The 21460-nt window shown below is 51.6% G+C and overlaps 1 protein-coding gene across 1 annotated transcript in view; it reads left to right on the forward strand.

Annotated features, from left to right (window-relative positions):
• The window catches only part of mboat4 (membrane bound O-acyltransferase domain containing 4), a 36514-nt gene extending 23309 nt beyond the window's left edge, over positions 1-13205 (forward strand). Inside the window, exons 3-4 of the mRNA XM_072517609.1 lie at positions 12228-12500; positions 12572-13205. Coding sequence (XP_072373710.1) covers positions 12228-12500; positions 12572-13205 — 907 coding nt within the window. The remainder of the gene's footprint in view (positions 1-12227; positions 12501-12571) is intronic.
• Positions 13206-21460: the final 8255 nt, after the last annotated feature.

Below are 21460 nucleotides of genomic sequence, written 5' to 3' on the forward strand. Positions count from 1 at the left end.
TAGTGTTTATGTCATGCCCCCTCGTGGTGATGCCACCTCTGAGTGTCCTGACTGCCCATTCTGAGTGTTCATTAGTTGCATGTTTGCTGATCATGACATCCCCCCCATTTTCTTTCTTCTTTTTTTTTTACATGTATATACATGTGAATGTGTCTGTCTGATGTGACTGACTGAGGAATACAGAACAAACAAAACAAATGCTCATAAGTCCAGTCTCTGAGGCTTGCGTCTGATCCTCGTCGACCGCCGGAGAGGTGGTGGAGGGGATGACAATGTCTTGACAGGCGAGTGGGAGGCATGACTGGTGGCCTCGTGGTTCGAGGTGTCTGGAGGTGGCAATTCAACATGTGGAAATGGGGGGAAAGTGGTTGTAGGCAAGCAACTTTTCGCAGTGCCCTTCGATTGCTTCGCACAATGGAGCCATCAGCCATACGTATGACACAGGATCTGGGCGCGGCCTGTCGAACAACGACAGCCAGAGCAGGCCACCAACCATCCGGTATCTTGATCCTGACCGTGTCTGCCGGGGATAGCACATCCCGATCGGTGGCATGTGCGTCATAGCCCTGCTTCTGGCTGTCGCGAAGCTGCTGCATCTTCTGCAGCACCAGGAGGTAATCAAGGTTGGGCAGGTGTCTGGCTGGAAGCGTCGTCCGCAGGTCCCTGTTCATCAGCAGTTGAGCTGGCAACATGCCAGTGGACAAGGGAGTCGCCCGGTACGCAAGTAGAGCAAGGTGTATGTTGGAAGCGGAGTCCGAGGCCTTGCGGATGAGCTGCTTAACGATGTGCACCCCTTTTTCGACTTTGCCATTGGACTGCGGACAGTGCGGACTGGAGGTGACAGGCCTGAAATTGTAGCTCTTGGCAAACATGGACCATTCTCGACTGTGGAAGCACGGGCCATTGTCGCTCATGACAGTGTTCGGGATGCCAAACTGTGAGAATATCTCTTTACACGCTTTGATGACGGTCCGTAAGGTGAGTTCTGGCAGCTTCAGCACCTCAGGATAGTTCGAAAAGTAATCGATGATTAAGATATAGTTGCGACCATTCACGTGGAATAGATCAATGCCAACCTTGGACCACGGAGAGGTCTCTAGGTCATGTGGTTGGAGCGTTTCCTTGCTCTGTGCTGGTTGGAACCTCTGACAGGTTTCGCAGTTCAGGACCATGTCCGTGATGTCCTGGTTGATGCCGGGCCAGTAGACAGCTTGCCGGGCCCTGCGTCTGCACTTTTCTGCGCCCAGGTGTCCCTCATGAATCTGCCGCAGCACCAGTCTCTGGAGACATAGCGGGATGACTATCCTGTCCAGCTTGAGCAGGATGCCGTCGATCAGCGTCAGGTCGTCCTTGACGTAGTGGAATTGAGGGCATTGCCCTTTCTGCCAGCCATTGCCCTTTCTGCCAGCCATTGCCCTTTCTGCCAGCCATTGCTGAGGTTGTGGATGACTCGCTGCAACACGGGGTCTTTGGCCTTCTCTTCTCAGATGAGAACGATCTTCTCATCTGTTGCCGGGAGAGTGCTTGCACACAGTTGTACCTGCAATTCAATGTGCTGGATGATCTCCAGTGGTTCACTGGGTCAGTTGACGGAGCGGGACAATGCATCGGCGATGATGAGCTCTTGCCAGGTGTGTACACCAAATTGAAATCATACCTCCAGAGTTTGAGCAGAATTCTCTGCAAGTGAGGCGTCATGTCGTTCAGGTCCTTTTGAATGAGGTGGACCAGAGGCCTATAATCCGTCTGAACGGTAAATGTTGGCAAGCTGTAGACTTAATTGTCATGATATACACCAGTATACCATGGTGCAGATACACACACACTGATGGACACACAGCAAGACCAATCAACACACACAACACCGCAGCCAATCACCAGTTAGAGCACACGCACTATAAAGACAGGGGGCATCAGAGTTCCCGTTCATTCGGGATGCAGCCTCCTACAAGGACAGAGCTTACAGCTTACACCACAGGTCCTCACCATGTGCTGAGTGCATAGACTGGTTCGGACAGGCATAGGTCTTTAGTTCAATCTAACATCGTGTTAACCCACAGTGAAAGTATGTTCAACGGTTTCTAACTTAATAAAATAGTGTTGCACTATTTTAAGTGTTGGTGGCCTGTATGTGTTCCACGGATCCAGAACACCCAACACATCAATAATCATGATATTTGAGGATGCTGGTGAGAAGACCCAAGCACTCCTTCTCAATCTGCACATATCTGGGGCGAAATTCTCCGGTATCGGCGCGATGTCCGCCGACTGGCGCCCAAAACGGCGCAAATCAGTTGGGCATTGCGCCGCCCCAAAGGTGCGGAATGCTCCGCATCTTGGGGGGGCCGAGCCCCAACCTTAAGGGGCTAGGCCCGCGCCGGACAAATTTCCGCCCCGCCAGCTGGCAGAAAAGGCCTTTGGTGCCCCCCAGCTGGCGCGGAAATGACATCTCCGGGCGGCGCATGCGCGGGAGCGTCAGCGGCCGCTGATGGCATTCCCGCGCATGCGCAGTGGAGGAAGTCTCTTCCGCCTCCGCCATGGTGGAGACCGTGGCGAAGGCGGAAGGGAAAGAGTGCCCCACGGCACAGGCCCGCCCGTGGATCGGTGGGCCCCGATCGCGGGCCAGGCCACCGTGGGGGCACCCCCCGGGGCCAGATCGCCCCACGCACCCCCCCAGGACCCCGGAGCCCGCCCGCACCGCCTTGTCCCGCCGGTAAGGTAGGTGGTTTAATCTACGCCGGCGGGACAGGCATTTTAGCAGCGGGACTTCGGCCCATCCGGGCCGGAGAATCGCGGGGGGTGGCCCGCCAACCGGTGCGGCACGATTCCCGCCCCCGCCAAATATCCGGTGCCGGAGAATTCGGCAACCGGCGGGGGCGGGATTCACGCCAGCCCCCGGCGATTCTCCGACCTTGCGGGGTGTCGGAGAATCTCGCCCCAGGTCTCAATAGGTGTCATTGCCGTGACACGTATGCTACTGATACCCAGGATGACGTGTCGTCACTTTGAAGCAACACCACCCCAATGCCATCCTGACTCACATCTGTGGATCTCTTGGTCTCTCGGTCTGGGTCAAAGAATGCAAGGGCGGGTGCAGTGGTGAGCTTGGCTTTCAGCTCCAGCCACTCTGTTCGGTGCTCCGCCTTCCACTCAAAGGCGGTTGATTTTTTCATCAGGTTGTGTAGGGCCGTGGTGTGTGTGGCCAAATTCGGGATGAACTTGCCAAGGAAATTGTCCATTCCCAGGAAGCACAGTACTGCCTTCTTGTCCTCGGGGACTTTCATTGCCTCGATGGCTTTAATTTTGTCTGTGTCCGGGCACACACCGTGTTGCAAAATCTGATCGCCCAGGAACTTCAGCGTGGATATCCCAAAACAGCACTTGGACCTGTTTAGCTTGAGGCCATGTTCATGTATGCATCGGAATACTTTCTTGAGTCGCGACACATGTTCCTCTGGGGTTGTGGATCAGATTATGATATCGTCAACGTAGACACAAACCCCTTCTATTCCCTCCATCATCTGTTCCATGATGCGATGGAAAATCACTGATGCCGAGATAATGCCAAATGGCATTCGATTGTAGCAGAACCTGCCAAAAGGAGTGTTGAATGTGCAGACCCTTCTGCTGGATTATTCAAGTTGGATTTGCCCAAATCCTCGCGATGCGTCCAATTTTGTGAAGACGCGTGCGTGTGCCATCTCACTCGTGATTTCTTCCCTCTTCGGGATGGGGTAATGTTCCCGCATAATGTTATTGTTTAGATCCTTGGGGTCAATGCAGATGCGCAGGTCACCCGAAAGCTTCTTTACGCGCATCATCGAGCTAACCCAGTCGGTTGGTCAGTGACCTTGGAGATGATGCCTTTTTGTTGTAGACTCGTGAGCTCTGCCTTCAGGCGCTCTCTCAGTGGAGTAGGGACACGCCGTGGTGCGTGGACCACTGGCTTGCCATCAGGCCGCAGTAGAATCTTGTACTCGTACGGCAGCGTGCCCATCCCGCTAAATACATCTGGGTACTGGGTCAGGATGTCGTCGATGCTGGCCTGAAGATCCGAATTGGTCGGCATCGTGGTGTAGACCCTTTGAATGAGGTTCAGTTGCTTGCAGGCGTGCGCACCTAGCAGGGACGCCCTGTCTGGTTTAACAATCTCGAAGCGTAAGCTTGCTTGTGTGTGTCGGCTGGACACCTGCAGATGGCAGGACCACAGTGCCTTGATTGCGTTTCCATTGTAGTCCAGGAGTTTGCAGACAGTTGGAAGGATTGTGGGGGGCTTCTTGATTCTCCTGAAGTCCACCTGCGAAATCAGGTTAGCTGAGGCACCTGTGTCCAGTTTGAACTGGATGGGGCAGTGGTTGACCTTCATCATTGCATGCCATTCGTCCTCGGAATCCACGGCCAGGATTGATTGGACTCACGATGTGTCCGGTGTGGCGTATTCGCACTTCGTAATAATGCCCACTCGGTAAGTGTTGTCCAGGTATTCATCATCTGGATCCATCGCACTGCCTGGATCAGAGTCATGCATTTAGTGTTGCACACTTCTGATGCGCCGCTGTCGGAATTGGGAGCCCTGACTCCTGACTGATGGTGCAGATCTGCACATGGCTGCATAGCGGTTTGGTTTCCCACAGTTTAAACAGCGTTTGCCTCTTGCAGGGCAGTTTTATAAAAACGGGCGGTGCCGCAGTTCGCACACGTCATGACTTCGGCGTCATGATGCTCAGTGCGTCGTTGCGCATGCGTGGTGTGGTTCTCAGACGTCTGCACCTGCGCATTGCGGTTTTCGGCCACTTCGTGTTCCCGATCGATTTGCGCATGCGTCGGGCCCCGGGAAGAGCGTGCGAAATGGCCGCTATCGTCAATGTGGAGGCGCTGCGTCCGGGAGATGGCCCAAACACTCTCCACCTCGTGGGAGGCTTGTTTTTCACTTTCTCCCGTTTTGTACTGTGAATAGCGATTTTTAGCTTGCTCATGCAAAGTACACGTTTCAATCGCGACTGGCAGGGTCATGTGCTTGATTTTCAACAATTGCTCTCGCAGAGGATCAGCGTGGACTCCAAAAATGATTAGGTCTCTGATCATGGAGTCAGTGATATCACCGAAGTTGCAGAATTGCGCTAGCAGTCTAAGGTTAGTTAGATAGGAATTGAAGGATTCGTCTTTACCTTGCATCCTCTGCTTGAAGATGTAGTGCTCGAAGATTTTGTTGGTGTCCACCTCGCAGTGGCTGTCGAATTTGTCCAGGATGGTTTGGTACTTCCTTTTGTCCTGCCCTTCGGAAAAGTGAAAGGAGTTGAAGATCTCTATCACATGGTCACCCGCAGTGGTGAGTAGAAGAGCTATCTTCCGAGCATCGGTTGCGCCATTGAGGTCGGATGCTTCCACGTATCGTTGAAATTTCTGCTTGCATGATCGCCAGTTGACACTAAGATTGCCGGTGGTCCTGAGCTGATGAGGAGCCTGTATCTTGTCCATTGTGCCTATATTCAGTAGCTGGTTGTCACGGATCTTGCTGAGTTGAACTAAATAGATTGAACAGTCACTCCTGGTATCATGTTGTGTTATGCTACTTCGGATAACACAGGATGCTACTTGATGCAGTCTTAACTAAAGGATGCTCCAGACTCTGAAATGAGTTCAACGTGTTTATTGAACTATTAACACAGTTCTCAAATTGAGTTTGACTCTCTGCTAATCTAACTGTGGTAACTCAGTCTAACTGTATCAGCTTGCTCTAAGTCATGTGCTGGGGTGTGATGCTGCTGATCAACCCTGCCTAACTCTCTAGATGTCTGTCTGTGGAAAGAGGCAGGGTGTGAGTGCCTCATCCCTTTTATAGTGTTTATGCCATGCCCCCTTGTGGTGATGCCACCTCTGAGTGTCCTGACTGCCCATTGGTTGTGTCCTATTCTGAGTGTTCATTGGTTGCATGTTTGCGTATCATGACAGGTGCGATTCTTCCAAAACAATTCTAAGTTAATTTGTGGCGGTTTTTTCAGGGAGTTTCCCGCTGGCTCTACCGGTGAGTTCCCCACCGCTACTCAATGATATTTAGTCACTTTTTTGGGTCCTGGGGAGTTTCTCACCGGTTTAGGCCATTTTTTTTTTAACACTCCAATATCTTGCAGGACTTTGGAGAATCCCGGGAGGCGCAAAGGCTGTCAGGCTCGCTGGAGGCTTTTCCCGGTATTCTCCGGCCGCGTTGCGCTCAAGGAAGAGCACAACACGGCTGGAGACTCGCGGCCAAAAGCTTAGTCAAAGAGGAACGTTAAGGAATGTCTTAAGGGAGGAAGATTAAGTCGAGAGGTGGAGAAGTTTAGTGAGGGAGTTTAAGCCAACTGCAGTCATGGCCACCAATAGTGGAGGGGTAGGGGATGCTCAAGCTCAAAATGCCAGAATTAGGATACGGTAGGTATCCTAAGAGGGTGGTGGAGCTAGAGGACATCACAGAGGTAGGGAAAGGATCGGTCACAGAGCAATTTGAAAACAAGGATCAGAATTTTACAATCAAAGTATTTCTTAACTAGTAATCAATGTAGGTCAGCAAGCAAAGGGTGATTGGTGAACAGAATTTGGTGCAAGTTAGGACATGGGCAGTAGTTCTGATGGCCTCAAGGTTATGGATAATAGAATGTTGCAGGCTGGCTGGGAGCATGGGAATCGTCAAATCAAGATCTAACAAAGGCACGAATGAGGCTTTCACGGATGCACTTGCGGGCTGTAGTCTGTGAGATGCCACACAAGTCCCCACTCGAGCCCTGAAATGATCCTGAGGAGTAGACATTCAAGGCTGACGGTCACCGGGAGTGGTTATCCTCCTCCTCCACATGGTGCTAAGTCCACCAGGACATGGCACAGGTGCCGCACCATCCCCTTGCTGAGGCGGAGCCTCGTGCAGCACACGTGCATGTCATCTGTTCGAACGACTAGCGATACCTGTACACCTGGAGCTTCCCCCTCTGGGTCCTCAGCGTGTGGGGCGGGGCCCTGTGCATGGGCCACCGGCTCGAGTCTCTGTCGACGCTGATGCCGTTGTCTCCTCCAGTGTCTGGCCGCCTGGCCTGCCAGTAGCAGCACGAGGGCAGTTTCCGCTGGACAAAATATCATCCATTGCGTGTAAATCTGTAAGGAATCGGGAGAGGGTGAGAGATGGACAATCAGCGGCCAATTGCCCCATTGCATCCCCCTCCCCACTATTCCCCCATTTCTCCGTCCTCCCCCCATTGCTCCCTATTCCCCCATTGCTCTCCCGTCCACCCCCCTCCCCCGCCCACATCCCCTGCCATCTGGCACGCCCTGCGCACGCACTCCTGGCTGCAGCGGGGACCCTTGCTCACCGAACCCCACACTGTGTACCCCAGACATCCGCATGTGACATTGCCTGGATCAGACGCAGGTCCCTCCCTCGGTGCACCCACCCACCCTCCGGCCTCAGTAATGTCCCCGGTGCTGGGGCCCAGCCCCTGGGTGCTCAGATGTTGGCCGCTGCATCCATGCAGTGTTCCAGGTATCTCAGTCCGATTGGAATGCTAGGCAATGACTCCCACATGCTACATGGGCCGCCCACCCACGTGGATCCACTTGGAGGTGTGAAGTGCTCACTTAACTACGATTGCTAATTCCCAATTAGCGATAGCCTTCAGCTGCGTGGCCAGAGATCTCCGCAGTCAGCAGGGTTTTATGGATGGTCGGTGGGGCTGGCGGGCTGGGGTTGCCCCAGGAACGGGAACACACGAACCAGGGAGTAGTATGGCGGACCCGCGGACGCTGAGACACCCAACTCCCCTCCCCACCTCAGTCGAGGCTTTGAGCGGCCATCCTCCCCTGCTTCCCACCCCTCTCCAAGAACCAGGGCAGCAATCCAGTGGTCCCGGGCTCAGGGCCTGTCAGCGAAGACGGCTACTCCCTTCCACCAGCTTCACGTTTTTAAAAAGGAGCCCGAGTGGCAACTTGCTGGGGAGATGGTTAGACCACAGGAGGCCGTTAGATACGGAGTCACTCCTGTTAATTGCATGGAGATCGGCGTTTAGTGTTGATTATTGGTTCTCGCCACACGGCGGGATGCTGATTATGCCGACAGGGGCAGGCCGATTAAATCACAAACAGATCATCGCTCGGCACGGTTCTTAATTTTGGCCTCTCCCGAGATCAACAGCCCCGTCGCGCTCTCCGCCATCCCACCCCCACCCCCTCTCCACCACACAACCCCACACCCACCCACACCCCCCTCTCCACCCACCACCCCACCCCCCTCTCCCCACTCCACCCCCACCCCCCTCTCCCCCACACCACCCCACACCCACCCCTCACCCCCCTCTCCACCACACAACCCCACACCCACGCTTACCCCCCTCTCCACCACACAACCCCACACCCCCTACCCCCCTCACCCCCCACACCCACCCCACACCCACCACACCCATCCCACCACCCCACCCCACTCCCACCCCCACCCCCCCACCCCACACCCCACCACCACTCCCACCCCACCACCCCCCTCCCACCACTCCACCCCACCCCCACCACTCCACCACTCCCACCCCCCACCCCACTCCACCACCACCCCACCCCTCTCCCCACTCCCACCTCCACCGCCTTCTCCACCACTCCCACCCCCACCCCTTCTCACCACTCCACCCACCCTCTCCCCCACTCCCACCCACCTCCCCCACTCCCATTCCCACCCCACACCTCCTCTCCACCACTCCCACCCCCACCCCCCTCTCCACCATACAACCCCACACCCACCCTCACCCCCCTCTCCACCACACAACCCCACACCCACCCTCACCCCCCTCTCCACCACACAACCCCACCCCCACCCCCTCTCCACCACTCCCACCCTCACCCCCCCTCTCCACCACACAACCCCACACCCACCCTCACCCCCCTCTCCACCACACAACCCCACTCCCACCCTCACCCCCCTCTCCACCACACAACCCCACACCCACCCTCACCCCCCTCTCCACCACACAACCCCACACCCCTTCTCCACCACTCCCACCTCCACCACTCCCACCCCCACCCCTTCTCCACCACTCCCACCCACCCTCTCCCCCACTCCCAACCACCTCCCCCACTCCCATTCCCACCCCACACCCCCTCTCCACCACTCCCACCCTACACCCCCCTCCACCACTCCCGCCCCACACCCCCTCTCCACCACTCCCACCCCCCCCACTCCCATTCCCACCCCACACCACCTCTCCACCACTCCCACCCCACCCCCTCTCCACCACACAACCCCACACCCACCCTCACCCCCCTCTCCACCACACAACCCCACCCCCACCCCCCTCTCCACCACTCCCATCCTCACCCCCCTCTCCACCACACAACCCCACACCCACCCTCACCCCCCTCTCCACCACACAACCCCACCCCACCCACCTCTCCACCACTCCCACCCTCACCCCCCTCTCTACCACACAACCCCACTCCCACCCTCACCCCCCTCTCCACCACACAATCCCACACCCACCCTCACCCCCCTCTCCACCACACAACCCCACACCCCTTCTCCACCACTCCCACCCCCACTCCTTCTCCCCACTCCCACCCCCTCCCCCACTCCCATTCCCACCCCACACCTCCTCTCCACCACTCCCACCCCCACACCCCCTCTCCACCACTCCCACTCCACACCCCCCTCCACCACTCTCACTCCACACCCCCTCTCCATCACTCCCACTCCACACACCCCTCCACCACTCCCACCCCACACCTCCTCTCCACCACTCCCACTCCACACCCCCTCTCCACCACTCCCACCCCACACCTCCTCTCCACCACTCCCACCCCGCACCCCCTCTCCACCACCACCACACCCCCCCCTATCCACCACCACAACCCCCCCCCTCCACCCCACACCCCTTCACCTCCCTCTCCATCCCCTCACCTCCCTCTCCACCACCACCACCCCCTCACCCCCCCCCCCCTCTCCATGTGATGGAATGGCCAGCACGGATGCAGGGATCACCCAGATGGATGGTGGAAAGCGCTACTGTGGGCAGGAGTCAGACGTTGTCAAATGCTGCAGAGTACGAGAGCTCATCACAAAGTACTGTCATCATCCTCCAGCCATGCACCAGACCCACTGTTACTGCCAAGCTCCCACCCCTTGTGCGGCAGGTAGCTATCACGGAGGGGGTTGCAACCAGGGAGGTGGCCAGTGGGGGGTGGGGACGGGGGTGAGGTGTCCGTACCCCTGGCCAGTCCCGTGCCCCCAAGTCGATGAATCTGGAGGCAATCAGAGCATCCTGTGCATGTTGGCCCTGGCGCGCACATTGTACGGCTTCCCATGCCTGCCTGCGCCCCAGGTCTTGCCCGCCCCCTCATCCTCCCCGTCGGACGAGGCCTGGCGTTCATCCTCCTCCTCCAGCACATCACCCCTCCACTGCGTGATGTTGTGGAGGATGCAGCAGGCCACACTGCCCAGGTATCGGGCATTAGCGTGTTTGATGTGCATCTCATGATCACAGACCAGCTACACGTTCATCGAGTGAAACCCCTTTCGGTTTGTGAAGATCGGCCTGTCATCTGTAGATGCTCGTAGGGGGTCATGCATCCTCTTGATCATCCCCTGGCCCCGGGGCATCTCGGTGATGGCAGCGAACCCCACTGCCCGGGCATCCTGGTGGCCACACCCCCTCTCCACCACCACCACCCCCACACCCCCTCTCCACCATAACCACTCTCCCTCTCCACCCACACCCCCTTTGAATTTGATGTAGTGGGCCGACTGGGCATATAGGGCTTCCGTGATGCCACGGATGCTCTTTTGCACCGAGCTCTGTGAGATTCCGGACAGGTCCCCATTCGGCGCCTGGAAGGACATGTGGCATAGAAGTCAGGGCCACCGTCACCTTGACGGCCACCGGGTGTCCTCCCCCATTCCCTCATGGCGCCAGGAGTGCCATCTAGCAGATATATTGCACTTTCTTCAAAGGCATGCCTGGTCCGGCCGCTCCTGTTTGTGGGGGGGGGGGGGGGGGGGGGGGGGGGGGGGGGGGGCGTCCCGTCTTTTGCCCGGATTTTCCTTGCTCTCTGTTCCTGTAGATGCCACGTTTGTTATCGTTTCCCATGCCCTCCTTCCGGCTATCATTCTGACTCGGATGGCAAATTTGATTTTCTCCATTTGGAGAGATACTGAGAGGTCGGACAGCCAATCTGCAGCTTTGGGTGTGCTGCTGACCACCAGCCGAACAGGATTCTTCAGCGGGCGACCAAGGAGGCAAAGGCAAGGGATTCCGCCCTCCTCCCCCAGGAATAGGTCTGGCTGGCCTGATACCCCGAAGACTGCCACTTTCGGGCATGGCTCCACCCTCACCCTCACCACTTTGGACATTGCCTCGAAGAAGGCTGTCCAGTACCCCGCAAGTCTGGGGCAAGACCAGAACATGTGGGCGTGGTTGGCAGGGCCCCCTTGGCGCCGTTGACATCAATCCCTCCACCTCCGGGAAGAACCTACTCATACGGGTTCTTGTTAAGTGGGCTCTATATACCACTTTTAGTTGCGTCAGGCTGAGCCTTGCGCACGTGGAGGTGGAGTTGACTCTATGCAGTGCTCCAGAGTCCCCACCCTATTTCAATCCCCAGGTCTTCCTCCCAATTCTTTCTTGTTGCGTCCAGTATGGTGTCGGCCCTTTCTACGGTCGGTCATACATGTCGCTACAGTTCCCTTTATCTAGGATGCTTGCGTCCAGTAACTCTTCCAGTAATGTCGGTTGTGGGTACGTCCTTGTCTCCTTTCATAGGAAGTTTTTGAGTTGCAGGTACCTTAGCTCGTTCCCCCTGGCTATCTGGAATTTCTCTGTCAGTTCGCCCAGTGTTGCGATCCTGCCGTCCGTGTATAGGTCCGTGACTGTCAGTGTCCCTCTGTCCTGTCCCCACGTTTTAACGGTGGCTTCAGTCAGCGCTGGTGTGAACCTATGGTTGTTGCAGATGGGAGCTTTGTCCGACGTTTGGTCAGGCCAAATTGCTGCCGTAGTTGGTTCCAGAACTGGAGGGTGGCTATCACCACCGGGCTGCTGGAGTGTTTTTGGGTGGGAATGGGAGTGCCGCCGTGGCGAGGGCCGGGAGGGAGCTCCCCTTGCTACACATTCTATCTTCTGCTCCTTTCCAGTCTTTGGAATTCTTTTTGACAAGTATTATTCCAGCAACAGTTTAATTTATTGTACAAAAATAAATTAATTGAGATCTATGCTTGGTTTCACATTCAGGTTCATAATAGCGCTGTCCTCTCTGATGTTGTTAACACAAAGAGTAACATCACTGGCATTGGACGTTCATGAAGGTGAAAGCAGGATTCCAGCTCGAATTATGCAGAAAGATGGCGTTGGCTGGAACATGCTCTATTGTTTATTACCACACTTCAGCTACATGCTATATTTCCCTGCACTACTTGGTGGACCTCTGTGTCCTTTTCAAATGTTCCGGATTCACGTGGAAAACCTTAATAGGTCTGGCAAGAAATGCATTGCCAAACCCTTGTGGTCATTTTTAAAAAGTGCGGCTTATTTTTTTTGTTGAACATGCTGAGAATGGCTGTCAGGAATTGTATCAGTGTTACGGCGCAAAGTAACCAAGGGCCCCTTCAGTGGGATGCTTCGAAGGACATTTTACTGATTTGGATTACAGCTTTGATGTTCCGATTAGCATATTACTCTCAATGGCTTCTTAGTGAATCTCTTAACAATTTGGTTGGCCTGGGATTAGACACCGACAGGACCGGAAAAGCCACTTTCTCCGATGCTGATATCTGGACACTTGAAACAACCAATAAGCTATCCGAGTTTGCTCGAACATGGAATAGGACCACAGCCGGTTGGCTCCGGCGGATGGTGTTTCAGCGCAGCAAAGTTCAGCCTCTGATGTCAACATTTGCCTTTTCAGCTTGGTGGCACGGCCTTCACCCTGGTCAGATCTTTGGATTCATCTTGTGGGCTGTTACTGTAAAAGCCGACCATCATGTTCACCGATATGTGGGCTCACTGACTGCGGGATCGAGGGTCCTGAGAATGTTCTATAAAGTCCTGACATGGATGCAAACTCAACTGGTAACTGCGTACATTCTAGTAGCTGTGGAACTGCGGAGTCCTTCTGGCGTGCTGGTGCTGTGCAAGTCTGTTAGCTCCGTCTGCCCATTACTGTATGTACTGGTGCTAATCGGTATGTCAAACAAACCGAACAAAAATTAAAGAGCATTTTTATTTTACCGTGTACTCTGTCTTCCTCATCTAAACAAGGCAGCATCACTTCCGGTTTTCAAGTCATCTGCACTTTGTCATCCTATCTGTAGATGGCACCAAGCAGCTTCTGTGGATTGGAGACACTAATTTGCCACAAATAGTAGGTCTCTCGGCAAATGGGCATCCTAGGTGTACCCCTAATGTCGGGGGGGGGGGGGCGGGGGGGGGTGCACCGTTGTCAGGAATAATGCGGGTGAGCTTGGGCTCGTGTACATTCACATTCATGCTTGGATGCTTTCTTCCCACAAATTTTGACTGTCCAAACCATCATAACCCCTGCTTGGGATATCAATTCATTCAACTGGCCATTGTTAATCAGCCCTAACCTCCAAACTATATCTTTTGACACGTGCTTTAGGAACTCTATGTTCACATTCAACAGTACTTGGCTCTTCCATTAAACATTTTAAAACAGACAACAATGCAGTATTCTTTGAAAACATTGTGGCAACTGCCTCGCTTATGAATCTTATCCACCAGTTGGAATCGAGATTGCTGTATTTATTTTTTTTAAATTACTATCAATATAAAATGAAAGAGCATTCGGATGATGCCAGAATAATTACAGCGAATAGGCTATGGTCCTTTAATTGTAGATTGCTCTCCCTGAGTAATTATAGTTTTAGAACCTCATATCCTGACTATCATATTTATCTATTCACCTGTAAAAACAACCTGTGGTCACACACATTTTGTCCAATCACAATTCAGGCTAAAATGTCATATTCACAAAATATGGACAGATTAGAACAAATAGGGAATGTACCATTTGGGTCTGGACAGAAAGGTTACATACATTTCCAATGAAAAACTGCAAAATACAAATGAAAAGGCTTGCATATGCAGTGATCTTCAGCTGGAAACATCAAGTAGACCATTCATCTTGACAACTTCTTGAGGTCCCCACTAATGCCTGTCTTCAGCCAATTCGATCAGTTCCAGCTGATATCAACAAATGTCGGTGTTCACTGCATACAGCAAAGGCTATATACCCTGATTATTGCTCCTGTAGCAATGTCCTTGGACTGAGATGACTAGCCTCCACTAATCACAGCCAACTTACGTTGTGTTAGATCGGACTTCAACCAGTGGAGAATTTTCCCCCTGATTCCCATTCATTTCAATTTTACTAGCTCTTTTTGATGGCACACTCAGTCAAATGCTATGTTGCATATACTGGTGGCATGGCCAGTTCTATCTGGAGAGATTGTTGCCTGACTCGGGTACACAGGAACAGGAGCCTGTCAACCCTGCTCCACCATTCAATTAGATCATGGCTGATCATCTACACCAAGATCACTTTCCCATGTTTCTCCATATTCTTTGATGTCATTAGTATCCAGAAATCTATCGATTTCTGTCTTGAACATGCTCAATGACTGAGCTTCCACAGCCATCTGGGGTAGAATTATAGAATCCTTACAGCGCAAGGGACCATTCAGCCCATTGTGTCTGCACCGACCCTCTGAAAAAGCAGCTGACCTTGGCCCATTCCCCCATAACCCGACCTAAGTCAAACATCCCTGGACACGAAAGGGCAATTTAGCGTGGCCAATCTACCTAACCTGCGTACTTTTGGACTGTGGGAGGAAACCGGAGCACCAGGAGGAAACAGACAGTAACCCAAGGCCAGAATTGACCCAGTCCCTGGCATTGTAAGGCAGCAATGATAACCACTGTGCCACCATGCCGCCCCATATAAGATGCTGAGGGGTATTGACAAGGTGGATGTGGAAAGAATGTTACATCTTGTGGGAGAATCTGGAACTTGGGGTCACTTCTTTAAAAAAAAGGAGTCGTCCATTTAAGACAAAGATGTGGAAATAAATGTTCTCTCCGAGGGCAGAGTCTTTGGGACTCTCTTCCTGAAAAAGCAGTGGAGGCAGAAACTTTGAATATTTTTAAAGGTATTAAGATTGTTGATTAGCAAGGGGTGAAAGATTATCAGAGGTAGGCAGGGATGTGGGGTTGAGGTTACAATCAGATCAGCTATGATCTTATTGAATGGCGGAGCAGGCCCGAGGGGCCGAATGGCCTACTCCTGCTCCTAGTTCATATGTTAGCATGTACGTTGGTATTAGTGTTTCCTACATCTCATAAGTGACTAACTTCAAGAAATATTTCACTGTCTGTAAAGTGCTTTGTGATGTATTTGAGAATTTTGAGAATTCCAAAGATTCACCACCCTCTGAGTGAAGAAATTACTCCCCATCTCAGTCTTAAATGGCCTACCCCTTATCCTGATATTATGTCCCCTGTTCTAGACTCACCAGGAGAGGAAATACCTTATCTACATCCAACCTGTCATGCCCTGCGCCAATTTAGCACGTTTCATGAGATCATCCCTCATAGAATTAGTTCATAGATCACAGAATTTACAGTGCAGAAGGAGGCCATTCAGCCCATCGAGTCTGCACAGGTCCTTGGAAGAACACCCCACTTAAGCCCCACACCTCCGCCCCATACCCGTAACCCAGTAATCCCACCTAACCCTCTTGGACACTAAGGGCAATTTTGCATGTTCAATCCACCTAACCTGCACACCTTTGGACTGTGGGAGGAACCGGAGCACCCGGAGGAAACCCAGTCAGACACGTGGATAACCACCAAACCATCCAATGTCTCTCTCTAGCCACCTTCTTCAACATTCTGGGATGAAGCTTACTTGGTCCAGGGGATTTATCAACCTTCAATCCAGTTAACTTTTCAAGTACTACCTCTTTACTAATACTAATTTCTTTTAGTCCCTCAGTTTCACAAGTCCATTGGTCACCTAGTAATTCTGAGAGATTTTCTGTACTTTCTTCCATGAAGACAGACACAAAGCAACTGTTTAGTTTCTTTGCCATTTCCCTGTTCCCCATTATAAACTCTCCAGTCCCCACCTGTAAAGGGACCACATTTTGTCTTAGATATTTTTCCCTTTTCAGTTACCAAAGGAAGCTTTTTCAGTCCCTTTTCGTCCTCGCTAGTTTGCATTCATATTCTCTTTCCCTTTCTTTTTTTAATTATAAATTTAGAGTACCCGATTATTTTTTTTCCAATTAAGGGGCAATTTTAGCGTGGCCAATCCACCTAACCAGCACATTTTTGGGTTGTGGGGGTGAAACCCACGCAGACACGGGGAGAATGTGCAAACTCCACACGGACAGTGACCCAGGGCCGGGATTCGAACCCTGGTCCTCAGTGCCGTAGTCCCAGTGCTAATTGCTACACTACGTGCTGCACCTCTTTCCCTTTCTTAACCTCAGTTTGTGCCTTCAAATCATCAACCTTTTTGCGAATGCTATGTGCATTCAGATAGAGTGCCTTTATGTCTGCATTTTTAACATCATTCTCTATTTTGATGCTTGCCTACGGTCGTCTGCTTTCTACTTCCCTTTGCCAGTTTTGCTTCCCTCGAAACTGAGCTCCCTCTCAGGGTCCCATCACCCTGCCCATCTAGTTTATACCCTTCCCAAGAGCACTAGCACATCTCCTTGCCAGGATGTCAGTTCTCGCCCGGCTAAAGTGCAGCCTGTTTATTTTGTACCGATCCCACCTGCCCCAGAGCCTCAAAAATCTGGGGCTGGATTCTCCATCCCGCCAGCCGGCCAAGGAGGTTCCCCATTGAGCGGCAGCCCCACGTTGTCGGGAAATCCCCGGGCGTCGGTGCGCTGCCTGCTCAAGCTCAACAGAGAATCCCGACAGCGGAGAATCCAGCCTTTGATGTTCTCCCTCCTACACAAGCTCTCCAGCCACTTGTTCAATTGCTCGATTCTCCAATTTCTATGCTCACGTGCACGTGGGACTGGAAGTAATCCTGAGATTATTGCTTTCATAGTCACTTCAAATTGACTTATTTACACTATGTACTCTATATACATGATGAGTTGCCAAGTAGGCACATCTCTGCTGAGTGCTGGTTGCTCGATCTGCTGTGCAGGATTTCTGGAATATGACTGCTGATGTCACTGTTAATAGTCTACATCATTCATTACCATAACTATTCTTTTTTTAAATTTAGAGTACCCAATTATTTTTTTCCAATTAAGGGGCAATTTAGTGTGGCCAATCCACCTACCCTGCACATCTTTGGGTTATGGGGGGGGTGAGACTCACGCAGACACGGAAAGAAAGTGCAAACTCCACACAGACAGTGACCCGTAGCCGGGATCGAACCCTGGTCCTTGGTGCCATGAGGCAGCAGTGCTAACCACTGCGTCACCATGCTGCCCGCATAAATATTTTATTAAACAATTACACTACATTGATATCAAGGGCAGTCACTCTCACATCACCTCTTTAAAATTAAACATACGCACTGTGAAGCTTTTGGGAATACTGACCAGAATGCCTCCTCAGTACTTGGAAAACCATCCAGTACATATCAGGGCCCTTGTGTCCAGAACACATTGAGTAATAATAATAATAATTGCTTATTGTCACAAGTAGGCTTCAATGAAGTTACTGTGAAAAGCCCCTAGTCGCCACATTCCGGCGCCTGTTCGGGGAGGCTGGTACGGGAAGTGAACCGGCGCTGCTGGCATTGTTCTGCATTACAAGCCAGCTCTTTAGCCCACTGTGCTAAACCAGCCCCAGATAACATTTTAGAATCACAGATCGGAAGTTGCAATTTGTTACAGATGCAAAACAACCACAAAGTAAAATAAATCATTGACCTGGGGTCTGAAATTAGCGAGCTCTTTGATGAACCTCAGCAGTTTAGAAATTGGTGCAATTACCTGAATTTACCCTGGAGGCACAGGACAGATTACTGCAGAAACCTTATCAAAAGTGTGTGCTGCATTGAACCTGCTAACATATGTAAGAAGTCTTTCTTCTTAGGTATCAAAATTTTGTTGCACATGCAAAATACTCTTGACAGATTGTTCAGTAGCATTATTTTGATCGTCAACCATCACAGCTGAATTCCAGATTTCAGTCAGCTCACAAACCAGCAAATGCTTTATCATGTTTATTTATTATTGAATTTCCTGTTTCCGTGATTGATGAACCAGTGATTAAACAACTCACGGACATAATTAGAAGCCACAAAGCAATCAGGAAATTCAGACTGAAAAACACACTAAGATTAACTCTCAAAACATTTGCAGCCAAAGAATATATAATAATAACATTCTTTATTGTCACAAGTAGGCTTGCATTAATACTACAATGAAGTTACTGTGAAAATCCCCTCCGCCAGCCTGTTCGGGTATACTGAGGGAGAATTCAGAACGTCCAATTCATCTAACAGCACGTCTTTCGGGACTTGTGGGAGGAAACTGGAGCAGCCGGAGGAAACCCATGCAAACACGGGGAGAACATGCAGACTCCGCACAGACAGCGACCCAAGCTGGGAATCGAACCTGGGATCCTGGGCGGCATGGTAGCGCAGTGGGTAGCACTGTTGCTTCAAAGTGCCAGGGACCCGGGTTCAATTCCCGGCTTGGGTCACTGTCTGTGCGGAGTCTGCATGTTCTCCCCATGTCTGCGTGAGTTTCCTCCGGGTGCTCCGGTTTCCAACCACAAGTCCCGAAAGACGTGCTGTTAGATGAATTGGACATTCTGAATTCTCCCTCCGTGTACCCGACCAGGTGCCGGAGTGTGGCGACTAGGGGCTTTCCACAGTAACTTAATTGCAGTGTTAATGTAAGCCTACTTGTGACACTAATAGAGATCATCTTACTTCTTTTACCATCATTTTAGTCACTTTTTCATCAAAGACTTAACAAAATCAAAAGCTACACAAAGTTGTCCATGTGTAAAAACAGACCGAGGAAAATGAATATAAACTTGGTCAAGAGTTTGGCCTTGTGACTTGCTTATTGTCTTATAATATTCGAGTCTAATGAGGAACTGTTTTCTGCTGAGTTGAAAAGGCAGGTGTATATCTGATGGATTATTTTAAGAATAAACACTTATTTCCTTGAAATCTCTCTGTGATAATTTCAGCATCTATCATTGAATAAAGTAGCTTCCTAACTATCAATCTTGTTCTTTAACTAAATCCTTATTTAAAGTTCAAATTTTGAACCAACAGTACAATTGCTCCTTTGTATGTCTAATTGTTGCAGTGGCATCGCCATTTGAGTTAAATTGTGTAGAAAATCTGGAGGGTATGAACTGTTACAATTCTCTCCATCTACAGAATCAATATTGGTGTATTCTTTTAATTCACCTAGCAGCTTTTCTGAAACCTTTTAACTTTAGCAATCTACGTTTTTAGCACAAGGAACAGCCTTTTAATAATTTGAATAAACTATCCCTACCATTTTGCCACACTTATCTAATGCCATCATCTCGTCCTCCCCTCCCATGACATCGTTCTCTTGCCATCCCCATTCCTCACAGAAACCATCCCTGCAGCCAGGGTAACTTTGTCATGAGCACGCATTCCATTAATTGTGTTCTCCACCAACACCACTCCCCCTCAACCCCAGCATGACTGCTGTCACCAGTATTGGCAGCTGCATATATGCTTCAGTTCACCATGCGCCTTAGCTTGCTGCTGTGTGCAGGGCGCAACCCACCAAATAAACCCACCCACAGACACACTCCCTTGAACCGATGGTTACGTAATGTCATTGAACTCCATGATTACTGCTCTGGAAACAGGGGCAAACATCCCATCACATCAGCTGGTAGAATTTAAATTCAATTAATAAAACCTGGAGTTGAAAGCTAAATGACCTTGAAACCATCATCGTAAGGTCACATCTGGTTCACTCATGTCCTTTAGGGAAAGAATTTCTCATCCTTACCCAGTCTAACTCCAGACCCACAGCAATGTGGTCTAACTGCTGTGGTAGTCTGTGTAGAGGTATTACGGTACCTGGTAATGCTGGAACACCATTGGTAGATATTGTATGTATCCTACTGGACAAGCTGTATGGTAGCTCCGCCCTGCAAGGTGGGGTATAAGAGCCCATGCTGCCCCAGCAGCCTTCATTCTGTACCTGAGCTGCTGGGGGAACATCTAGCTTATTAAAGCCTTCAGTTGGACTTGTAGCCATCTGGGATGGCCACGTCCCGATTACAAAATGGACGCTTGCAAAGGCTGCAGGGAAAATTGGACAATGCTAAGAAACAAGCAGGTGCAAGCTCTGTCTGTTGTTCTCTCCTTGTCCACCCCGTTACTCAAAAAATCTCCTTGGCCTCCGGTTCCCACTCAGTAGAGATAAAGGGCTTTTGTGTAGCAAACCTCACAGTCCAGGGAAGGGAGTTTAAAAATTACCGGCTCTACGTCCTTCCCCACCTCTGCACGGCCACACTCCTAGGTTTAGACTTGCAGTGTAACCTCCAAAGTCTAACTTTCAAATTTGGCGGCCCTATACCCCCCTTCACTGTCGGCGGCCTCGCGACCCTCAAGGTCGATCCGCCTTCCCTGTTTGCGAACCTCACCTCGGATTGCAAACCCATCGCCACCAGGAGCAGATGGTACAGTGCCCAGGATCGGATCTTTATTAGGTCAGAGGTCCAAAGGCTACTGAGGAAGGAGTCATTGAAGCTAGCAACAGTCCCTGGAGAGCTCAAGTAGTGGTGGTAAAGACTGGGGAGAAGCATAGGATGGTCATCGACTACAGTCAGACCATCAACAGGTTTACGCAGCTGGACGCGTACCCTCTCCCCCGCATATCCGACCTGGTAAACAGGATGGCGCATTACAAGGTCTTCTCCACAATGGATCTTAAGTCCGCCTACCACCAGCTCCCCATCCGCACTAGTGACCGCAAATGCACTGCCTTCGAGGCACCCTCAACCAAGCGGGCAGTCCCGTGGCCTTCTTCTCACGTACCCTCCATGTTTCCGAAATCCGCCACTCCTCAGTCGAAAAGGAGGCCCAGGCCATAGTAGAAGCTGTTCCCTTCGGTGTCACCAATGCGCAACCAGCGCGAGATGGGCCGAATGGTTGACCGGTACGGTCTACGGGCAACATTCCCGTATCTCGATAATGTCACCATCTGCGGCAACGACCAGCAGGACCACGACACCAACCTCCGAACATTCCTCCAGACCGCAAAGATCCTTAACCTTACATACAACAAGGATAAATGCGTGTTTAGCACCGACCGCCTAGCCATCCTCGGCTACGTAGTGCGAAATGGAGTAATAGGCCTCGACGCTGAACGCATGCGCCCCCTTACGGAGTTCCCCCTCCCTCACTGCTTCAAGGCCCTGAAGCGCTCCCTAGGGTTTTTCTCTTACTATGCCCAGTGGGT

The sequence above is a fragment of the Scyliorhinus torazame genome, chromosome 9 (genome assembly GCF_047496885.1).
Source record: "Scyliorhinus torazame isolate Kashiwa2021f chromosome 9, sScyTor2.1, whole genome shotgun sequence".
Taxonomy (NCBI): Eukaryota; Metazoa; Chordata; class Chondrichthyes; order Carcharhiniformes; family Scyliorhinidae; genus Scyliorhinus; species Scyliorhinus torazame.